Consider the following 22,097-nt stretch of genomic DNA (forward strand, 5'->3'; position numbering starts at 1 on the left):
TATTCTTGTGTTCCCTTGGTTGGTATGTATTGCAATCAAATTACACGATTACAATAATGATAAATAGTCTCATTTAAACCTAAAACTGTTATTTGTCCCAAAACAAGTGACTACTTAGATCTTTCTTATTTTAAATGTCATTATAATTTATGAAATGATTGAGTTTATGATGTTCTGTTATTTACCCTGAATTAAACAATAATGTTCAGCTGGAAATCTCAAATTTGTAGTTGACCAGTGACACAAAGTCTGTTTAATATAATGTTTATATAACATATAGAGAATAACAGAGTTATAAAAAGGAACAACTGAAGATATTATCACTCTGATGCAGTCTTTTCTGTTTGTTTTTCCCACTGATGCAAATCCAAGGTATGATTTTATATTCTTTGGAACACTTTGCATATGATTTCCTGCTCAACACTTTCCTCATTATTTTTCTTTGCTTTTCTTTTTCCAAATAAAATACTGTATAGGGTTATAGTTTATCACATAGATTTATGTATAATGGCTCTTTTCATTTCACACAAACACACAGCAAGCTGCTCTCTGACAAAAAGAACTTCTTCTGGGTGAAGAGCATTTTATTATTATTATTATTATTATTATTATTATTATTATTATTATTATTATTATTATTATTATTATTGTTGTTGTTGTTGTTGTTATTGTTATTATTATTATTATTATTATTATTATTATTATTATTATTATTATTATTATTATTATTATAGTATTGTTTTTTTTAGTTGCTGCTGAGGATTAAACGCACAGAGCATCACCATGGAAACCGTGTCAGTCGTGCTCTTCCTGCTATCAGGTAAAAATAATAATAAATACGTTTAACAGCTTTAACCTTCATGTGATGAATTTAAACTGTTATTATTTATAAAAATGACTTTTTGGATCCTCCAGATGTTACTGCTGTTAAAGATTATAACATGAATAACACGCTCCATAATAATCACTTTTATTTGAACTGAGTTTAAATGAGTGAGTGCTTAATTTAACATGTTGGAATAAACAAATATATTTTTTGTTATCTTTCTCAAATCCTAAAGGTTATGTTTATTCACAATTCTACAAGAGCACAGAAGTGTTATTTACACAATGTTTTATATAATGTAATTGCAGTTTAGAGAAAAATGTGTCATAAAATTGTGGGAAGAATCAGAGAAATTTGGTACAAACAACATGTATAAATTATATAACAGCATTAAAGCATTAAAGGTCAGGATTATCTCATTTAATAACATCAGTACACACGTTAGCATCAATAAACAGTATAGACTATATTGGAGAATGACTGAAATAAATTGTGTTTAAAACTGTGTCAAATTTAGTCTAATTTCATACAGAACACACACAAATAGCTCTGTGGCTTTGGACAGACTGGAATAGGAGTAAGTTTCACTGAAGGACAAATATCGTACACTTCATAACACTTTGACACACACACACATCATGTGTTTGAGTTTGCATGTTCTCCCCGTGCCTTGGGGGTTTCCTCTGGGTACTCCGGTTTCCTCCCCGGTCCAAAGACATGCATGGTAGGTTGATTGGCATCTCTGGAAAATTGTCTGTGGTGTGTGAGTGAATGAGGGAGTGTGTGTGCCCTGCGATGGGTTGGCACTCCTTCCAGGGTGTATCCTGCCTTGATGCCCAAAGACGCCTGAGATAGGCACAGGCTCCCCGTGACCCGATAAGTTCGGATAAGCAGTAGAAAATGAGTGTGTGAGTGAGAACTTAAAAACATCAAGTCTCAAATGATTTATATATTCATGATATTTCTTTGTTGTTATTTTATTTCACCATGATTGTGTAATTGAGCATGACGCAATTCCAGAATTTGTTCTTCTGGATCTGCAAACAGTCTCTCACTTTTCTGAACGGAAAACAGAACAGAGCCATTCATGCACATCACATTTCAGCCCTTTTATCTGTGTCCTGCTACATTAACAGGAGAAATTTCTTCCACAGCTTTTACTCCTCCAGTCCAGAACCAACTCACTTTACTCCATTTCATTCCGGGTGACATGAATCAGACTGACGCTCGGGAAGCTTGCAGAAAAAAATACACTGACCTCGTCACTGTGTACTCTGATGAAGACAACACTAAACTGTCTAACCTATGGATACCGGCCTATATCGGACTGTATCGCAGTAATTTCAGTGAGAAATGGTCTAATGGTGATAATGTAACATACAGAAATATGACAGGGGATTGTGGGACATCGAGCGTCTGTGCTGTTATGAAGGCTGATGGTTCATGGGAAAGTGCTCCATGCACAGACACAAGATATTTCATGTGTTATGAACAAGGTAACTTCTGACATAATATGCATATGTTATTGTATCGGTGTATTGTATATTGTACATTCTCTAGTTTAATTTTATGTTTAATATAATGTGTTGTCTTTGTATGCCTACAAATGAGAGGTCAGATTTTTAAAGATTTGTTTGTTTGTTTTTACCTCACAGATGCTTCCTCACAGACTCGTAATTATCATCTAATCCTTGAGACTAAGACCTGGTATGAAGCTCAGCGTTACTGTAGACAGAGATACACTGACCTGGTCAGCATCAGAGATCAGCAGCACAATGATGAGGTGATGATTAAAGGGTTAAACAGCAGCACACCCTTCTGGACCGGCCTGCTGTGTGATGACTGGCAGTGGATTGATGGAGGAATCTCTGCCTACAGAAACTGGGCTTGGCAGAGCGGTGAACCTTATCCATCACCATACAACTGTGTAGTACATTATATATGGGGATGGGACACAGTCCAGTGCAATAATCATTACTCTGCTTTCTGCTACTCCAGTAAGTGTCGACTTCTTGAACAGTAAAATCAACTCAGCAATCTTCTGTATGATGACTAGAACACAACTGGTGTGAGTCTCTGTCTCTGATATCACTCTTCCACAGCTTCTACTCCTCCAGTCCAGAACCAGCTCACTTCACTTCTGGGTACCATGAATCAGACTGAGGCTCGGAAAGCTTGCAGAGAAAAATACACCGACCTCGTCACTGTGTACTCTGATGAAGACAACACTAAACTGGCTGAACTGATGATAAAGGCTGGTATTTACATTGCCTGGATCGGACTCTATCACAGTCACTTCAGTGAGAAATGGTCTAATGGTGATAATGTAACATACAGAAATCTGACAGGAGATTGTGGGACATCGAGCGTCTGTGCTGTTATGAAGCCTGATGGATCATGGGAAAGTCTTCAGTGCACAGTGACAAGATATTTCATGTGCTATGAACAAAGTAACTTCTGACTTAATATGCATATGTTATTGTTTCTGTATATTGTATATTGTACATTCTCTAGTTTTAAATTTATGTGTAATATAATGTGTTGTCTTTGTAAGCATACAAATAAGAGGTCAGGTTTTGAAAGATTTGTTTGTTTGTTTGTTTGTTTGTTTGTTTGTTTGTTTGTTTGATTGATTGTTTTTACCTCACAGATGCTTCCTCACAGACTCATAATTACCATCTAATCCTTGAGAATAAGACCTGGTATGAAGCTCAGCATTACTGTAGACAGAGATACACTGACCTGGTCAGCATCAGAGATCAGCAGCACAATGAAGAGGTGAGGATTAAAGGGTTAAACAGCAGCACACCCTTCTGGATCGGCCTGCTGTGTGATGACTGGCAGTGGATTGATGGAGGAATCTCTGCCTATAGAAACTGGAATCGGTGGAGAAATGAACCTTATCCATCACCATACAACTGTGTAGTACATAATATATGGGGATGGAGATGGGGATGGTACTCAGTCCCGTGCGATTATCTTTACTCTGCTTTGTGCTACAACAGTAAGTGTTGACTTCCTGAACAGTAAAATCATCTCAGCGATCTTCTGTATGATGACTAGAACACAGCTGGTGTGAGTCTCTGTCTCCGATATCACTCTTTCACAGCTTCTACTCCTCCAGTCCAGAACCAACTCACTTCACTTCTGAGTCACATGAATCAGACTGAGGCTCGGAAAGCTTGCAGAGAAAAATACACCGACCTCGTCACTGTGTACTCTGATGAAGACAACACTAAACTGGCTGAACTGATGATGAAGGCTGGTATTTACATTGCCTGGATCGGAATCTATCGCAGTCACTTCAGTGAGAAATGGTCTAATGGTGATCCTGTAACATTCAGAAAAATGACAGGGGATTGTGGGATATCAAGCTACTGTGCTGCTATGAAGGCTGATGGTTCATGGGAAAGTGCTCTATGCACATTAGCAAGATATTTCATGTGCTATGAACAAGGTAACTTCTGACATAATATGCATATGTTATTGTATCTGTATATTGTATATTGTACATTCTCTAGTTTTAAATTTATGTTTAATATAATGTGTTGTCTTTGTAAGCATACAAATAAGAGGTCAGGTTTTGAAAGATTTGTTTGTTTGTTTTTACCTCACAGTTGCTTCCTCACAGACTCATAATTACCATCTAATCCTTGAGACTAAGACCTGGTATGAAGCTCAGCGTTACTGTAGACAGAGATACACTGACCTGGTCAGCATCAGAGATCAGCAGCATATGAAGAGGTGATGATTAAAGGGTTAAACAGCAGCACACCCTTCTGGATCGGCCTGCTGTGTGATGACTGGCAGTGGATTGATGGAGGAATCTCTGCCTACAGAAACTGGGGTTGGCAGAGCAGTGAACCTCATCCATCACCATACAACTGTGTAGTACATAATATATGGAGATTGGGATGGTACACAGTCCCATGCGGTTCTGTTTACTCTGCTTTGTGCTACTACTACAGTAAGTGTCGACTTCCTGAACAGTAAAATCATCTCAGCAATCTTCTGTATGATGACTAGAACACAGCTGGTGTGAGTCTCTGTCTCTGATATCACTTTAAACAATCCTCCTCCTTTTGGTGTTTTGTGTCTCTATCAGATTACATCCATGTGAGTGAAGAAGCTCTGAGCTGGGAGAAAGCGCTGGATTACTGTGATAAAGAGAACAGAGCTGGAATTCTGATCATTGATTCTCAAGCTGAACAGGAACAGCTAGAGTCTGAGGTCATGAGGAGACGTGTCCCTCCAGGGTCTCTGTGGGTGGGGCTTGGAGCAAACCGTCTCTCTGAGCTGAAGGTGTCCTCTGGTCCGCTGACCTGCGAGGATATACAGAGACAGAGCGAAACTGACACACACACTGCAGACGCAGCACCAGATTATGTGATGGACTCCACTGAACTTCGAGTCGTGTGTAAACTGAAGTAAAACATTTTCCTCGATGCTGGAAGAACAGAGCACTGCACAGTTTAGAGTTTTCCAGCACAAACTCACCTGAACACTTCATTATGCATTTGTTCACGAGTTGATGAACTGAATCACAGCGAAAAAAGCCTAAAGTGTGCAGGAAGTGTTCACACACTCAGAGCTAGAGCTAAGATAAAATTTATTGAACTTTCTTTTCTTTTATCATATCAATAATAAGAAACTGTAATTTTACTCTTTTTCATGATAACTTTTGTGTTGTATTTTTTTCATTTACAGCAGTTGAGTTTTTACAGTAATAAACTTTTTTATTCTAAACACGGCTGTGGTTTGAATTATTTAAACGTGTCTCAAAATAATCGGGTTATTATTTTATTTGGTGTGTTATGAAACTGAATATGGAATAGTAGGTGCAGTGTATTACATATTCAGGCTGTTAGATTGTATTTGTTTCTTTATTATTAACATTTGCAAAAGTCTATTATAACTAGGATAGGAACTAAACAAAAATAATGCAAATAAAACAATTACAATATTGCTACAGACCTGCTTAAAATATCACCTTAATTTCATAAATAACGTTTTACATGCAGGACATAAACAGATAATCAGTATTAAAGTATATAATGATATTTACTACCAGCTATAAAACTCATCTATAAATAAATCATTAATATGTTTATTGGTGCTTTGGGTTGAAAAAGCTAAATTTTTTTCTGCATTTAAAATATACTGAGATTTAAATTATACCAAAAAGAGAAAGCTAAAAATAAATAAATAAATAAATTTAAGTCAGTAGTGATTTTGTTCTGTGAAACTTTATACAATTTATAAACCTGAAGGTCACAACAGAAGTGCGGATAACAGAGTGATGTCCTGCAGCGACTCTACCACGGTCTCCACATGGATGTACAATGGGGGGCGGAGGCGTTGCTCCGGTGCTCCTCCTCCTGCTCCTCCACGTGCTCTGCCGCAGTCCCCGGAGCTGACTCACTGAAGCTCTCCTCCAGGTCGGAGCTTGGATCCTCTTCAGCGCCGCTGGTGGTAGAGTTCGGGGACAGAGCCGGTGTGCGCGCTCCCGGTGAACTGACGTGCGGTCTCGCACGCGTAGGAGACAGAAGCTCGGATTCTAGATCAAGAATTGAGTCCTGCAGGTCCTCATTTAACGGCATGCACTCCAGCAGGTGGTTGAGTAGTTCCGCCGCTACGATGGCGTCGATACCGGAGCATGTGGACACGAAGGTGTGGACCTCGTGCATGCACTGGATGTAGCCCGCTGCGAACCGCTCACTGGCCTCGCGACTCATGCTGTCCGTCTCTGTCACACACACACACACACACACACACACACACACACACACACACACACACACACACACACACACACACACACACCTGCTTAGTAAATTCGGGTGCGCGCGCTCGGCTCGATATCTCACCATGTAACTGATCCCGAAGGATGTTTTCTACCCGCTTCACCGTGAGCTCGAGCACCTTTGCACAAACGCACACACACACACACACACACGCACACAGACGTTAACATCTTTACCAGCTCTTTTGATGTAGGCAGGACACAGATGACTCCTGTCTCTGTAGTTTGCTTCATGACGGGTCTTTTCAAATCTCGTCACCAGTTCTGTTATGTTTTGTACTTACACAACAGTAAGACAGACATTAAGGTCGGAGATCGTCTTGAGCACGTCTTTTACTGCCAATTGCAATAATCACATTCTCTAACACTAAGGGGTGCAAATGCAAAATACCTTTTGATTATCGGCTCAAACGCAACATTAAGTCGCAATTCTGGGATATAAAGATCTCGTCACAGTTTTCATCTACATCACTTCCGTTACAGCAATTTAAACACGCATTCTCTCAGCAGTCTCTCTCTACGAGTTAATAAGACAAAACTAATAAGAAAAAAATAGATGTTTGGTTGCGGCATAAATGGACCATCTCTCTCTCTCTCTCTCTCTCTCTCTCTCTCTCTCTCTCTCTCTCTCTCTCTATGATTATTTTATTTCTCTGTACTTGGTAGTGAAACAGAGATGCCTGATGTTACACACTTTATTTTCACTCCTGATTTCTGATGTTATTTGTTTTATAAAACGGATATTAAACCTGCAATGTAAACCTGAAAATCCGTCTCTGTCTCTGTTTGTCAGGGTTTATTTATTATTATAATCTTACAGTAATGCCAATCACACCACAGACATCACAGTTCAGAGAAAATTTGTTCATATTTTGTCTATGCCATTTTAAAAAAAAAGCACCATTCATTTTTTTTTTCATAATAAATATTTTTTTCATAATAAATATTTTCTGGCCTGCTTAAGACAAGTCTTGTCAGATTTGGACTCACAGAGGGGGTGTTGGTTTCAATAGTAACGTAAAATGAAAAAGTGTCGTTATGCCGAGTGACCACTAGAAGGCGGAGAATTTTAAACCTTTGGAATAAAAAAAAAACAAAAAAACATTCAGCAGTTTAATAAAAGGTAATTGTGACTTTATATCTCAGAATTCTGACATTTTTCCTTGCAATTCTTGTATTTTTACTCAGCAATGCGCTATATAATTCATCATTCTGATATACTTCTTCCCAGTTACTCATTTTGATCTCACTCTATAGTAGTGGATAACATTATAGAGTCAAATTTTTGTTGTGGTTTCACAAATAGAGAGTTCCTGATTTTATTGGAGGAGTCACACAGCATAAAGCTAAGCCTCCGGACTCTTGAAAGAACGTTACAGAGAAATTGGTTGCAGTGTATTGATTATTGACAGCGCTGATCCTGTGTCAACTTCCATTTTCAATTTTTGTCCTTCAGTGATAGGAGAAACCCAAACACTTTTGACATATGTCTCTTTAAGAGAATGCAGCTTGATGTATGAGAAGTCTGCCATATCAGAGTTGTCTGAATCTGGCTCATTCAGCTCATTTATCTTTGCATTTCTTTTTGCAAATGACCTATTTTTCTCAGTCACATTGTCTGCACACCTTTTCTCTAAACCAGCATTCAGCAGGAACATGAGACTTTTTACCACATCTGAAACATTGAAAGTTGTCACTTTGCTTTGTAGCAAATTTGTTTACGTGGCATTCAGCTGACACCTTTCTTTGTCATTCCAGCACGAATAATCCAGGGCTTTGGATTTAAATATATTTGCAGGACATTTCTTTAAATATTTCTCTGCTGGTTTTACTTCACAGGTTTTTACCCCTTTAAATTTAAGAGAACGGCCACTGTTCTCTTGTTCCAGATGTCATTGGCTAAACAATACTGTTCAACTCTCTCCACATACGTTGCCCAGTCTTCCACATTGCTGTCATTAGCATCCATTTGTCTGACACATCCAGACATTTTTGTTTCATCCTTAGTTTCAGCTAATTGACAAATTTCTCCTTTAAACAACTGTGATGTAGTTACCTCACAGGTCGTTAGGCCTCCGTGTGCCTCCTCCATCTTTACCAGCTCTTTTGATGTAGGCAGGACACAGATGACTCCTGTCTCTGTAGTTTGCTTCATGACGGGTCTTTTCAAATCTCGTCACCAATTCTGTTATGTTTTGTACTTACACAACAGTAAGACAGACATTAAGGTCGGAGATCGTCTTGAGCACGTCTTTTACTGCCAATTGCAACAATCACATTCTCTAACACTAGGGGGTGCAAATGCAAAATACCTTTTGATTATCGGCTCAAACGCAACATAAAGTCGCAATTCTGAGATCTAAAGTCGTAACTATCTCTTATTATTTGTTAAATCAAGCTTCCATAGTTTTTACTTGTAGTTTTCTACTGATAAATCTTATAAAGATAGATACATGGAGATAAAAGAAATGGGAATAAATGCAGTTATATGGAAGGCACAATATGTGACTCATATAAAGTTGCCCTAGCCTTAATGTCTGTTTTATTATCTTTCATGACCTGATGTTTGTAAACACGAACATCATGGTTTGTCATGAAAATAAAAATAGGTATTTTGCACTTTTATTATCACACATTATTCAAATTCAGAGCCACTGTCACATGCTCATAAAAAAGACTCAAAACCGAGAATTACCACAAAATTGCGTTCTCAATCACACAAATATCAATTTCATATAGATATAAGTATATGTGATTTATATAAGTTTATTAATACACAAATAATGTGTATAATTTAGGTATATTAAGATTTCCTTTGTACAAATTCAATATTCTAGTCAATATTCAGTTCAGAATTTTAAAAAAAAGTTTACACACTGGCTGTAAATATAGAGATTAGAAACTACATGCTGCTAAATCAGACAAGCAGATCAGATTTTGTCTCTCTGATGCAGTCTTTTCTGTTTGTTTTTCCCCACTGATGCAAATCCAAAGTATGATTTTTTATCCCTTTGGAACACTTTGCATATGATTTCCTGCTCAAAACTTTCCTCATTTTTGTTTATTTTAGCAAAGTCTGGTGCCTTAATGTACAATAAAAAAATAAATATAAAAAAATATTAAGTTTATATTAAAAAATATAAAAATATAATATATATAGTATATTATTTCTAAATAAATTACAGTCGTATGCAAAAGTTTAGGAACCCCTGACGATTTTCATTTATAAATATTTGTGTGTTTGGATCAGCAATTTAATTTTGATCTATAAAATAACTGAAGGACAAAGTAATATGAAGTAGTGAAATGAGGTTTACTGGATTAACATAAAAATGTGCAATATGCATCAAAACAAAATTAGACAGGTGCATAAATTTGGGCACCCTTGCCATTTTGTTCATTTGAATACCTGTAACTACTTAGCACTGGTTAATATCAGAGTTGTCTGAGTCTGGCTCATTCAGTTCATTTATCTTTGCATTTCTTGATCAAATGATCTTCTCATCTTCAAATGATCTTCTCTTTTTCTCAGTCACAATGTCTGCACTCCTTGTCTCTAAACCAGAATTGTGATACACACGTGATACACAAAAAAAAAAAAAAAAAAAAATCACGTGGCACAAGACAAACCTGCCAGAATGTCCCCCTAGTGTCCAGGAAGACACAACAGCATTTGACACAATCAACCTCAAGTCTCTTGATTCACCCTCAGGAGTCTTGGTGGATCATCATAGGAATGGATTTATTCCTGGAAGGTCGCTCATATCAGGTGACATGGAGGGAGCAACATCTTCACACAGACTATCCACTGGTGTCCCACAGGGCTCAGAACTTGGTCCTCTCCTTTTCCCCCTCTATACTCACTCTCTTGGTAAAGTTACACTCTTATCACAGCTATGATAACACTTCTTTTCTCCTTCTCTTCCTCAGATAGCATGGCTTCTGCTCAGATATCAGCAAATCTGTTGGATATATCATTGTGGATGATGGCTCATCAGCTGAAACTCAATCCCAGCAAAACTGAACTGTTGGTCATCTCAAATGAAAGGAATATTTCTCAGACATTTTATTCTTAAACCATTCCATGATTTAAGTCATGACAGATAACCCTGAGTTCGGCAGATATAAAAGCAAAGCTCTTAGAAGATCTTAGAGCTTTACTACATTACAGTCTTTTTCTGAAAAGTTGTTGCAGATCCATGGAAAATATTCAGGATTCCATAAAATGAATCTGATTTTTAATATATAATATTGCTAAGAACGCACAATATGAATATATAAAGTAAGAAGAAAAAAGGAAAAAGAAATTAGTAATCAGAGTCAACATAAAGGAAACTGTTTCATCCAGCATCTTTTATTTTCTAGATTTGAACATTGGAATTGAGCTCTCTGTTGATAAACAGATCTTATAGTGGAAAGATTGTGTTTTTAAAGAAGAATGTTAGCTTTAATACAGGGCTCTTTAGTAACGATTACAGTAATCACCTTTCATGTAAAATGTGTAATCCTGAACAGTCTACTATACTTTTATTATTATTATTATACATTTAACAAGAGACACTGGTATAGATTTGGCTAGTGTGAAGAAAGTAAGACACTACAGTGGGCAGTGCTCTAATTCATCATTCATATAATTCATTTTACTTTGAATATTCTGTGTTTATGTAAAACCTTCTTTCTAAAGGTTATGCAGGGGGAGAGCTGGTTGGGGATTAGGGAATGGGAAATGGGAAAAACAGAACAGAATAGTAGATTGTAATGTTTCCAGGAAGCTATGGTTCACCTTTCTTAGCATCTCTTAGTTTCAGTAATTAGCTTTAAATCTATTCTGGTGTTCTATGGTTGGTATGTATTGCATGTTATTATTATTTATGAAATGATTGAGTTGATGATGTTCTGTTATTTACCCTGAATTGAACATTTGTAGTTGTATTTGTAGTTGACCAGTGACACAAAGTCTGTTTAATATAATGTATATAGAGAATAACAGAGTTATAAAAAGGAACAACTGGAGATTTTGTCACTCTGATGCAGACTTTTCTGTTTGTTTTTCCCACTGATGCAAATCCAAAGTATGATTTTTAATTTGGAAATGGGGATGGGAATGGGGATGGAGATGGGGATGGTACACAGTCCCGTGCGATTATCCTTACTCTGCTTTGTGCTACAATAGTAAGTGTCGACTTCCTGAACAGTCAAATCATCTCAGCAATCTTCTGTATGATGACTAGAACACAGCTGGTGTGAGTCTCTGTTATCACTCTTCCACAGCTTCTACTCCTCCAGTCCAGAACCAGCTCACTTCACTTCTGGGTACCATGAATCAGACTGAGGCTCGGAAAGCTTGCAGAGAAAAATACACCGACCTCGTCACTGTGTACTCTGATGAAGACAACACTAAACTTGCTAACCTGATGATGAAGGCTGGTATTTACATTGCCTGGATCGGAATCTATCGCAGTAATTTCAGTGAGAAATGGTTTAATGGTGATCTTGTAACATTCAGAAAAATGACAGGAGATTGTGGGACATCAAACTTCTGTGCTGCTATGAAGCCTGATGGTTCATGGGAAAGTCTTAACTGCACAGACACAAGATATTTCATGTGCTATGAACAAGGTAACTTCTGACATAATATGCATATGTTATTGTATCTGTATATTGTATATTGTACATTCTCTAGTTTTAAATTTATGTTTAATATAATGTGTTGTCTTTGTAAGCCTACAAATAAGAGGTCAGATTTTTAAAGATTTGTTTGTTTGTTTGTTTGTTTTTACCTCACAGATGCTTCCTCACAGACTCGTAATTATCATCTTATCCTTGAGACTAAGACCTGGTATGAAGCTCAGCATTACTGTAGACAGAGATACACCGACCTGGTCAGCATCAGAGATCAGCAGCACAATGAAGAGGTGAGGATTAAAGGGTTAAACAGCAGCACACCTTTCTGGATCGGCCTGCTGTGTGATGACTGGCAGTGGATTGATGGAGGAATCTCTGCCTACAGAAACTGGGATTGGCAGAGTGGTGAACCTCATTCGTCACCATACAACTGTGTAGTACATAATATATGGGGAGGGAGATGGTACTCAGTCCTGTGTGATTATCTTTACTCTGCTTTGTGCTACAACAGTAAGTGTCGACTTCCTGAAGAGTAAAATCATCTCAGCAATCTTCTGTATGATGACTAGAACACAGCTGGTGTGTCTCTGTCTCTGATATCACTCTAAACAATCCTCCTCCTTTTGGTGTTTTGTGTCTCTATCAGATTACATCCATGTGAGTGAAGAGGCTCTGAGCTGGGAGAAAGCGCTGGATTACTGTGATAAAGGGAACAGAGCTGGAATTCTGATCATTGATTCTCAAGCTGAACAGGAACAGTTAAATACTGAGCTCATGACAAGAGGTGTCCCTCCAGGGTCTCTGTGGGTGGGGCTTGGAGCAAACCGTCTCTCTGAGCTGAAGGTGTCCTCTGGTCCGCTGACCTGCCAGGACATACAGAGACAGAGTGAAGCTGACACACACACTGCAGGAGCAGCACCAGATTATGTGATGGACTCCACTGAACTTCGAGACGTGTGTAAACTGAAGTAAAACATTTTCCTCAATGCTGCAAGAACAGAGCACTGCACAGTTTAGAGTTTTCCAGCACAAACTCACCTGAACACAAACTCACCTGAACTCATTATGCATTTGTTCTCTAGGTGTTGAGCTGAATCACAGAGCAGGAAAAAGTGAGCAGGAAGTGTTCACACACTCAGAGCTTCACACATCAATTGGACTTCACAAGAATATTTAGAATATATATTTCATGCTGTTAATGCTTCTCTAAATTCTTGTTTAAGATAAAATTGATTATACTTTCTTTTCTTTTATCATATCAATAATAAGAAACTGTAATTTTACTCTTTTTTACGATAACTTTTGTGTTGTATTTTCTTCATTTACAGCAGTTGAGTTTAGTAACTACTGATAATCTATATTCATAAACTGTTCCATGGTATTTTTACAGTAATAAACTTTTTTGTTCTAAACACGGCTGTGGTTTGAATTATTGAAATGTGTCTCTTAAAGGGTTATTATTTTATTTGGTGTGTTAGTTGTGAGTGAATATGAAATAGTAGGTGCAGTGTATTACATATTCAGACTGTTAGATTGTATTTAATTCTTTATTATTAACATTTGCAAAAGTCTATTATAACTAGGATAGGAACTAAACAAAAATAATGCAAATAAAACAATTACAATATTGCTACAGACCTGCTTAAAATATCACCTTAATTTCATAAATAACGTTTTACATGCAGGACATAAACAGATAATCAGTATTAAAGTATATAATGATATTTACTACCAGCTATAAAACTCATCTATAAATAAATCATTAATCTGTTTATTGGTGCTTTAGGTTGAAAAAGCTACATATTTTTCTGCATTTAAAATATACTGAGATTTAAATTATACCAAAAAGAGAAAGCTAAAAATAAATAAATAAATAAATTTAAGTCAGTAGTGATTTTGTTCTGTGAAACTTTATACAATTTATAAACCTGAAGGTCACAACAGAAGTGCGGATAACAGAGTGATGTCCTGCAGCGACTCTACCACGGTCTCCACATGGATGTACAATGGGGGGCGGTGGCTTTACTCCGGTGCTCCTCCTCCTGCTCCTCCACATGCTCTGCCGCAGTCCCCGGAGCTGACTCGCTGAAGCTCTCCTCCAGGTCGGAGCTTGGATCCTCTTCAGCGTAGAGTTCAGGGACAGAGCCGGTGCGCGCGCTCCCGGTGAACTGACGCGCGGTCTCGCACCCGTAGGAGACAGAAGCTCGGATCCGACATCCAGTGAGCGGTTCGCAGCGGGCTGCATCCAGTGCATGCACCCCGCTGCGAACCACTCACTGGCCTCGCGACTCATGCTGTCCCTCTCTGGCACACACACACACACACGTGCTTAGTAAATTCGGGTGCGCGTGCACCGTGTTTTGCATTAATAAAACAGGAGTCGCGCGCTCGGCTCGATAATATCTCACCATGTAACTGATCCCGAAGGATGTTTTCCACCCGCTTCACCGTGAGCTCGAGCACTTTTGCATTCTCCATCTTTGCATAATCACACACACACACACACACACACACACACACACACACACACACACACACACACACACACACACACACACACACACACACACACACACACACACACACACACACAGAGAGAGAGAGAGACGTTAATATATTTTTTTTCAACTCTCTATTCTATGCAGTCTGTTTACACAACTGCGATGTAGTTACCTCACAGGTCGTTAGGCCTCCGTGTGCCTCCTCCATCTTTACCAGCTCTTTTGACGTAGGCAGGACACAGATGACTCCTGTCTCTGTAGTTTGCTTCATGACGGGTCTTTTCAAATCTCGTCACCAGTTCTGTTATGTTTTGTACTTACACAACAGTAAGACAGACATTAAGGTCAGAGATCGTCTTGAGCACGTCTTTTACTGCCAATTACAATTATCACATTCTCTAACACTAGGGGGTGCAAATGCAAAACACCTTTTGATTATCGGCTCAAACGCAACATTAAGTGGTAATTCTGGGATATAAAGTCGCAATTATCTCATTATTTGTTAAATCAAGCTTCCATAGTTTATACTTGTAGTTTTCCACTGATAAATCTTATAAAGATAGATACATGGAGATAAAAGAAATGGGAATAAATGCAGTTATATGGAAGGCACAATATGTGACTCATATAAAGTTGCCCTGGCCTTAATGTCTGTTTTATTATCTTTCATGACCTTTTAATGACATTATTTTACATCATGCAAATATCAAATATTGTGCTGCTTAGAAAAACACAAACATCATGATTTGTTATGAAAATAAAAATAGGTATTTTACACTTTTATTATCACACATTATGTTAAATTATAAGGTTATGTGAAGTCACTAAAAATACATTGTATGGACGTTTTAAGGATTCAGAGCCAAACACTGTCACATGCTCATAAAAAAATACTCAAAACCAAGAAGTAAAAACTGTGTTCTCGATCACACAAATATCACTCACTCACTCTCACTCACTCATTTTCTACCGCTTATCCGAACTACTCGGGTCACGGGGAGCCTGGTGTCTTCTCATCTCAGGCGTCATCGGGCATCAAGGCAGGATACACCCTGGACGGAGTGCCAACCCATCGCAGGGCACACACACACACACACACACACACACACACACACACACACACACACACACACACACACACACACACACACACACACACACACAGACACACACACACAGACACACACACTATTATTTCTAAATAATAGAAATTACAGTCGTATGCAAAAATTTAGGAACCCCTGACAATTTCCATGATTTTCATTTATAAATATTTGGGTGTTTGGATCATCAATTTCATGTTGATCTATCAAGTAACTGAAGGATACAGTATATGAAGTAAATGAAGAAAATATGCAATATGCATCAAAACAAAGTTAGACAGGTGCATAAATTTGGGCACCCTTTCCATTTTGTTGATTTGAAAAACTGTAACTACTTAGCACTGATTAATATCAGAGTTGTCTGAGTCTGGCTCATTTATCTTTGCATTTCTTTTTGCAAATGACCTTCTCTTTTTCTCAGTCACATTGTCTGCACTCCTTGTCTCTAAACCAGAATTCTGATACGCACGTGATACACAAATCAAAAACAAAATCACATGGCACAAGACAAACCTGCCAGAATGTCCCCCTAGTGTCCAGGAAGACACAACAGCATTTGACACAGTCAACCTCAAGTCTCTCTCGATCCACCCTCAGGAGTCCTGGTGGATCAGCATACTGTAGGAATGGATTTATTCCTGGAAAGTTGCAGAGGAAAGCAACATCTTCACGCAGACTATCCACTGGCATCCAACAGGGCTCAGAACTTGGACCTCTCCTTTTCTCCCTCTATACTCACTCTCTTGGTAAAGTTACATTCTTACCACAGCTATGATGACACTCAGCTTATTTTCTCCTTCTCTTCCTCAGATAGCATGGCTTCTGCTCAGATATCAGCAAATCTGTTGGACATATTGTAGATGACGGCTCATCAGCTGAAACTCAATCCCAGCAAAACTGAACTGTTGGTCATCTCAAATAAGAGGAATGTTACTCAGACATTTTATTCTTAAACCATTCCATGATTTAAGTCATGACAGATAACCCTGAGTTCGGCAGATATCAAAGCTTAGATCTTAGAAGATCTTAGAGCTTTACTACATTACAGTCTGTTTCTGAAAAGCTGTTGCAGAACCATGAAAACTATTTCCAAAAAGAAGACTATTCTAATCTTTTTATAACTAATCTTTTTTCTAGATTTGAACATACATTGGAATTGAGCACTCTGTTGATAAACAGACCTTATGGTGGAAAGATTGTGTTTTTAAAGAAGAATGTTAGCTCTATATGTACAGGGCTTATTAGTAACGATTGCAGTAATCACCTTTCATGTAAAGTGTGTAATCCTGAACACTCTACTATACTTTTATTATTATACATTTAACCAAGAGACACTGGGATAGATTTGAAGCAAGTGAGAAGAAATCATTCATCATTCATATAATTCATTTTACTTTGAATATTCTGTGTTTATGTAAAACCTTCTTTCTAAAGGTTATGCAGGGGGAGAGCTGGTTGAGGATTTGGGAATGGGAAATGGGAAAAACAGAACAGAATAATAGATTGTAATGTTTCCAGGAAGCTATGGTTCACCTTAGCTTTAAATATATTCTTGTGTTCCCTTGGTTGGTATGTATTGCAATCAAATTACACGATTACAATAATGATAAATAGTCTCATTTAAACCTAAAACTGTTATTTGTCCCAAAACAAGTGACTATTTAGATCTTTCTTATTTTAAATGTCATTATAATTTATGAAATGATTGTGTTTATGATGTTCTGTTATTTACCCTGAATTAAACAATAATGTTCAGCTGGAAATCTCAAATTTGTAGTTGACCAGTGACACAAGGTCTGTATAATATAATGTGTATATAACATATAGAGAATAACAGATAATAGAGATATTATCACTCTGATGCAGTCTTTTCTGTTTGTTTTTCCCACTGATGCAAATCCAAGGTATGATTTTATATTCTTGTGGAATACTTTGCATATGATTTCCTGCTCAACACTTTCCTCATTATTTTTCTTTGCTTTTCCTTTCCAAATAAAATACTGTATAGGGTTATAGTTTATCACATAGATTTATGTATAATTTCTGGTGAAACAAATTGAATTAAATTATTTGGGGTAAATGCTGTTTAAAAGACTTCTTTATAGAGTATGTACAGAGTTTGGGATTGTTTTTTCCTTTTTCCTCATGTAGACGTAAAAAGACTGCAGCACTTTACCTGGGTCTGTTTAACTCATCTCATATCTCTGATTTACACACTGCTCTTTTCATTTCACACAAACACACAGCAAGCTGCTCTCTGACAAAAAGAATTTCTTCTGGGTGAAGAGCATTTTATTTTTATTATTATTATTATTATTATTATTATTATTATTATTATTATTATTATTATTATTATTATTATTATAGTATTATTTTTTTAGCTGATGCTGAGCTTTAAACTCACAGAGCATCACCATGGAAACCGTGTCAGTCGTGCTCTTTCTGCTATCAGGTAAAAATTATAATAAATACATTTAACAGCTTTAACCTTCATGTGATGAATTTAAACTGTTATTATTTATAAAAATTACTTTTTGGATCCTCCAGATGTTACTGCTGTTAAAGATTATAACATGAATAACACGCTCCATAATAATCACTTTTATTTGAACTTTTTCTACTTAAATTAACATGATGGAATAAACAAATATAGTTTTTGTTATCTTTCTCAAATCCTAAAGGTTATGTTTATTCACAATTCTACAAGAACACAGAAGTGTTTTATATAATGTAATTGCTGTTTAGAGAAAAATGTGTCATTAAATTGTGGGAAGAATCAGAGACATTTGGCACAAACAACATGTATAAATCATATAGCAGCATTAAAGCATTAAAGGTCAGGATTATCTCATTTAATAACATCAGTACACACTTTAGTATACTGTAGAGTCTATATTGAAGAATGACTGAGATAAATTGTGTTTAAAACTGTCTCAAATTTAGGCTAATTTCATACAGAACACACACACATAGCTCTGTGGCTTTGGACAGACTGGAATAGGTGTAAGTTTCACTGAATGACAAATATCGTACACTCCATAACACTCTGGCACACACACACACACATCATGTGTTTGAGTTTTCATGTTCTCCCCGTGCCTTGGGGGTTTCCTCCGGGTACTTCGGTTTCCTCCCCGGTCCAAAGACATGCATGGTAGGTTGATTGGCATCTCTGGAAAATTGTCCGTAGTGTGTGAGTGAATGAGAGTGTGTGTGCCCTGCGATGGGTTGGGTTGGCACTCCTTCCAGGGTGTATCCTGCCTCAATGCCCAAAGACGCACAGGCTCCCCGTGACCCGAGAAGTTTGGATAAGCTGTACAAAATGAGTGAGTGAGTGAGTGAGAACTTAAAAACATCAAGTCTCAAATGATTTATATATTCAGGATATTTCTTTGTTGTTATTTTATTTCACCATGATTGTGTAATTGAGCATGATGCAATTCCAGAATTTGCTCTTCTGGATCTGCAAACAGTCTCTCAGTCTGAACGGAAAACAGAACAGAGCAATTCATCCACATCACATTTCAGCCCTTTTATCTCTGTCCTGCTACATTAACAGGAGAAATTTCTTCCCCAGCTTTTACTCCTCCAGTCCAGAACCAACTCACTTCACTCCATTACATTCCGGGTCGCATGAATCAGACTGACGCTCGGGAAGCTTGCAGAGAAAAAAAGGAAAATCCAGGTATAGAAAACTCATGACTAGAGGCCTTTGTCATTAAAACTGTCACTTAGAGTATAAATACCAGAATCAGACCAGGCTTTGAATACAAATGACTTGTTAGCGGTCAGTATATTAACATTGTGCCATATAGGTGTCGATTTTGTATATAAGAAGGGACCACCCTTGATTTTTTCAATCTGTTTAAAAGTTTCTAAGGAAAATTCAATTATAGGTCCAAGCTTCTTCCTGAAATCTTTTGTTATGGCAGAGAATGGTAGATCTTGTAAGCGAACCGGATGGACAATGTATGCTTCTATGCTGCGCCATGTAACTAAAGAGTCAGGGTTAACCCATAATTTAAGTGATCTCATCTGGAAAGCCATCTTATATAATTTAAAATCCGGAAATGATAAACCTCCATCGGGTTTCTTACGTTGCATTGTTTTAAGTCTAATTCTGGGTTTTTTTCTTATTCCATATAAATCTACTAATGGCACTAATTAAGTTCTTTGAGAAAACATTTGGGTGGTGCAATTGGTATGGTTGAGAATAGAAAATTAACCCTTGGCAGTACATTCATTTTGATAGTGGATATTCTTCCGTGAAAAGCTAAACATAAGGGGGACCATCTAATTAGATCTTCTTTAATCTTGCTCAGGAGAGTTTGATAGTTATTCTTTGAAATTTGGGAGATTGGGGATGAGATGTTGATGCCCAGAAAAGTAAATTGTTGGACTATAGGAATCTGAGATGGTAAATTGGGTAGACAGATAGACAGATTGGGTAAACAGATATTCCTGTCTTGCTGAATCATTGAGTGGCATTAAAGTGGATATACTCCAATTAATTTTATAACCAGATAATGCACCGAATGTGTCAAAAAGGTTTAAACATTCAGGGACTGATGAAGCTGTATCAGATACATAGAGCAAAATGTCATCTGCGTAGAGAGAAATCTTGTGTGATGTATCTACACAAATAATGGGATGAATAGTTGAGGACTGACGCACTGCTTGTGCTAGCGGCTCTACTGAAAGTGTAAAAAGAAGAGGCGATAGTGGACAGCCTTGACGGGTGCCACGACCCAAAGTAAAAGGGCGGGATATCATAGAGTTGGTTATTACACTGGCTGAGCATGTATTGTAAAGGGTTTTGACCATATTAATGAATTCTTGACCTACTTCTAGGTGTTCGAGGACCGCCCATAAGAACCCCCATTCAATTCTAATCGAAGGCCTTCTCCGCATCTAGTGAGATGACTGCGGAGGAGGCCTGATAGGAGTCCGATCCGTGGATGATGTGAAATAGTCCTCTGATATCATCAGAAGCAAACCGGTCTTTAAGAAGTCCGGATTGATCATAATTAATAACCTTACCGACACATTTGTTGAGCCTAATAGCTAGGGTTTTAGCGAGAAGTTTTGCATCAGTGGCAATTAGGCTAATGGGCCGGTAACTGGCACATTCTAGGGGGTCTTTTCCTTTCTTAAGTAGCAGAGTTATAAGAGCTGTGTTTTGGTCTCTATGCAGAGCATTATTTTTAATCGCATAATTTAGGGAGTTAAGAATAAGTGGCGATACTATGTCCCTTAGATCTTAGAAGATCTTAGAGCTTTACTACATTACACTCTGTTTCTGAAAAGTTGTTGCAGATCCATGGAAAATATTCAGGATTCCATAAAATGGATCTGATTTTTAATATATAATGTTGTTAGAATGCAAAACATGAATATATAAAGTAAGAAGACAAAAGGAAAAAGAAATTAGTAATCAGAATCAATATAAAGGAAACTGTTTCATGCAGCAGTGAGATTGTTTTTTTTCCCCTAGATTTGAACATACATTGGAATTGAGCTTTTTGTTGATAAACAGAACTTATGGTGGATAGATTGTGTTTTTAAAGAAGAATGTTAGCTCTATTTGTACAGGGCTTATTAGTAACGATTGCAGTAATCACCTTTCATGTAAAGTGTGTAATCCTGAACAGTCTACTATACTTTTATTATTATACATTTAACAAGAGACACTGGGATAGATCTGAAGCAAGTGAGAAGAAAGTAAGACACTACAGTGGGCAGTGCTCTAATTCATCATTCATATAATTCATTTTACTTTGAATATTCTGTGTTTATGTAAAACCTTCTTTCTAAAGGTTATGCAGGGGGAGAGCTGGTTGAAGATTTGGGAATGGGAAATGGGAAAAACAGAACAGAATAATAGATTGTAATGCTTACAGGAAGCTATGGTTCACCTTAGCTTTAAATATATTCTTGTAAGCTCCCTTGGTTGGTATGTATTGCATGTTATTATTATTTATGAAATGATTGAGTTTATGATGTTCTGTTATTTACCATGAATTAAACAATATTATTATTATTATTATTATTATTATTATTATTATTATTATTAATAAATAATATTCAGCTGGAAATCTCAAATTTGTAGTTGACCAGTGACACAAAGTCTGTTTAATATAATGTGTATATAACATATAGAGAATAACAGAGTTATAAAAAGGAACAACTGGAGATTTTGTCTCGCTGATGCAGTCTTTTCTCTTTGTTTTTCCCACTGA

General features: G+C 37.3%; 2 protein-coding genes and 1 long non-coding RNA gene across 3 annotated transcripts; 2 read left to right on the forward strand and 1 right to left on the reverse strand.

Annotated features, from left to right (window-relative positions):
• The first annotated feature begins 519 nt into the window (after window positions 1-519).
• On the forward strand, window positions 520-19,521 carry LOC125139975. The gene is made up of 3 exons (XR_007139160.1): window positions 520-572; window positions 18,240-18,310; window positions 19,436-19,521. It is a non-coding gene; the product is annotated as an uncharacterized LOC125139975 (long non-coding RNA).
• Window positions 739-2,912, forward strand: LOC113640259 (macrophage mannose receptor 1-like). Its single transcript, XM_027142653.2, has 3 exons — window positions 739-820; window positions 1,981-2,322; window positions 2,482-2,912. Exons 1-3 carry the CDS (start codon window positions 784-786, stop codon window positions 2,847-2,849), a joined length of 747 nt encoding a protein of 248 aa, XP_026998454.2. The 5' UTR covers window positions 739-783; the 3' UTR covers window positions 2,850-2,912.
• LOC113640256 (transcription cofactor HES-6-like) lies at window positions 5,628-15,227 on the reverse strand. Its single transcript, XM_027142651.2, has 3 exons — window positions 14,928-15,227; window positions 14,663-14,732; window positions 5,628-6,572 (listed from the first exon to the last, which is right to left on the reverse strand). The coding sequence occupies exons 1-3, from the start codon at window positions 15,024-15,026 to the stop codon at window positions 6,142-6,144; spliced, it is 600 nt and encodes a 199-aa protein (XP_026998452.1). The 5' UTR covers window positions 15,027-15,227; the 3' UTR covers window positions 5,628-6,141.
• Window positions 19,522-22,097: the final 2,576 nt, after the last annotated feature.

Source organism: Tachysurus fulvidraco, chromosome 22 (assembly GCF_022655615.1).
Source record: "Tachysurus fulvidraco isolate hzauxx_2018 chromosome 22, HZAU_PFXX_2.0, whole genome shotgun sequence".
NCBI classification, from domain to species: Eukaryota; Metazoa; Chordata; class Actinopteri; order Siluriformes; family Bagridae; genus Tachysurus; species Tachysurus fulvidraco.

What these genes read in the sequence shown, in the direction of transcription:
- LOC113640256 (XM_027142651.2), bottom strand. Translation starts at nt 15,026, where the DNA reads ATGAAGCAAACTACAGAGACAGGAGTCATCTGTGTCCTGCCTACGTCA. An exon ending in GAGGCCTAACGACCTGTGAG is followed by an intron (nt 14,733 to 14,927) that starts GTAACTACATCG and finishes GATTATGCAAAG; the next exon opens with ATGGAGAATGCAAAAGTGCT. An exon ending in CCTTCGGGATCAGTTACATG is followed by an intron (nt 6,573 to 14,662) that starts GTGAGATATTAT and finishes TGTGTGTGACAG; the next exon opens with AGACGGACAGCATGAGTCGC.
- LOC113640259 (XM_027142653.2), top strand. Translation starts at nt 784, where the DNA reads ATGGAAACCGTGTCAGTCGTGCTCTTCCTGCTATCAG. An exon ending in CGTGCTCTTCCTGCTATCAG is followed by an intron (nt 821 to 1,980) that starts GTAAAAATAATA and finishes TTTCTTCCACAG; the next exon opens with CTTTTACTCCTCCAGTCCAG. An exon ending in TTTCATGTGTTATGAACAAG is followed by an intron (nt 2,323 to 2,481) that starts GTAACTTCTGAC and finishes TTTACCTCACAG; the next exon opens with ATGCTTCCTCACAGACTCGT.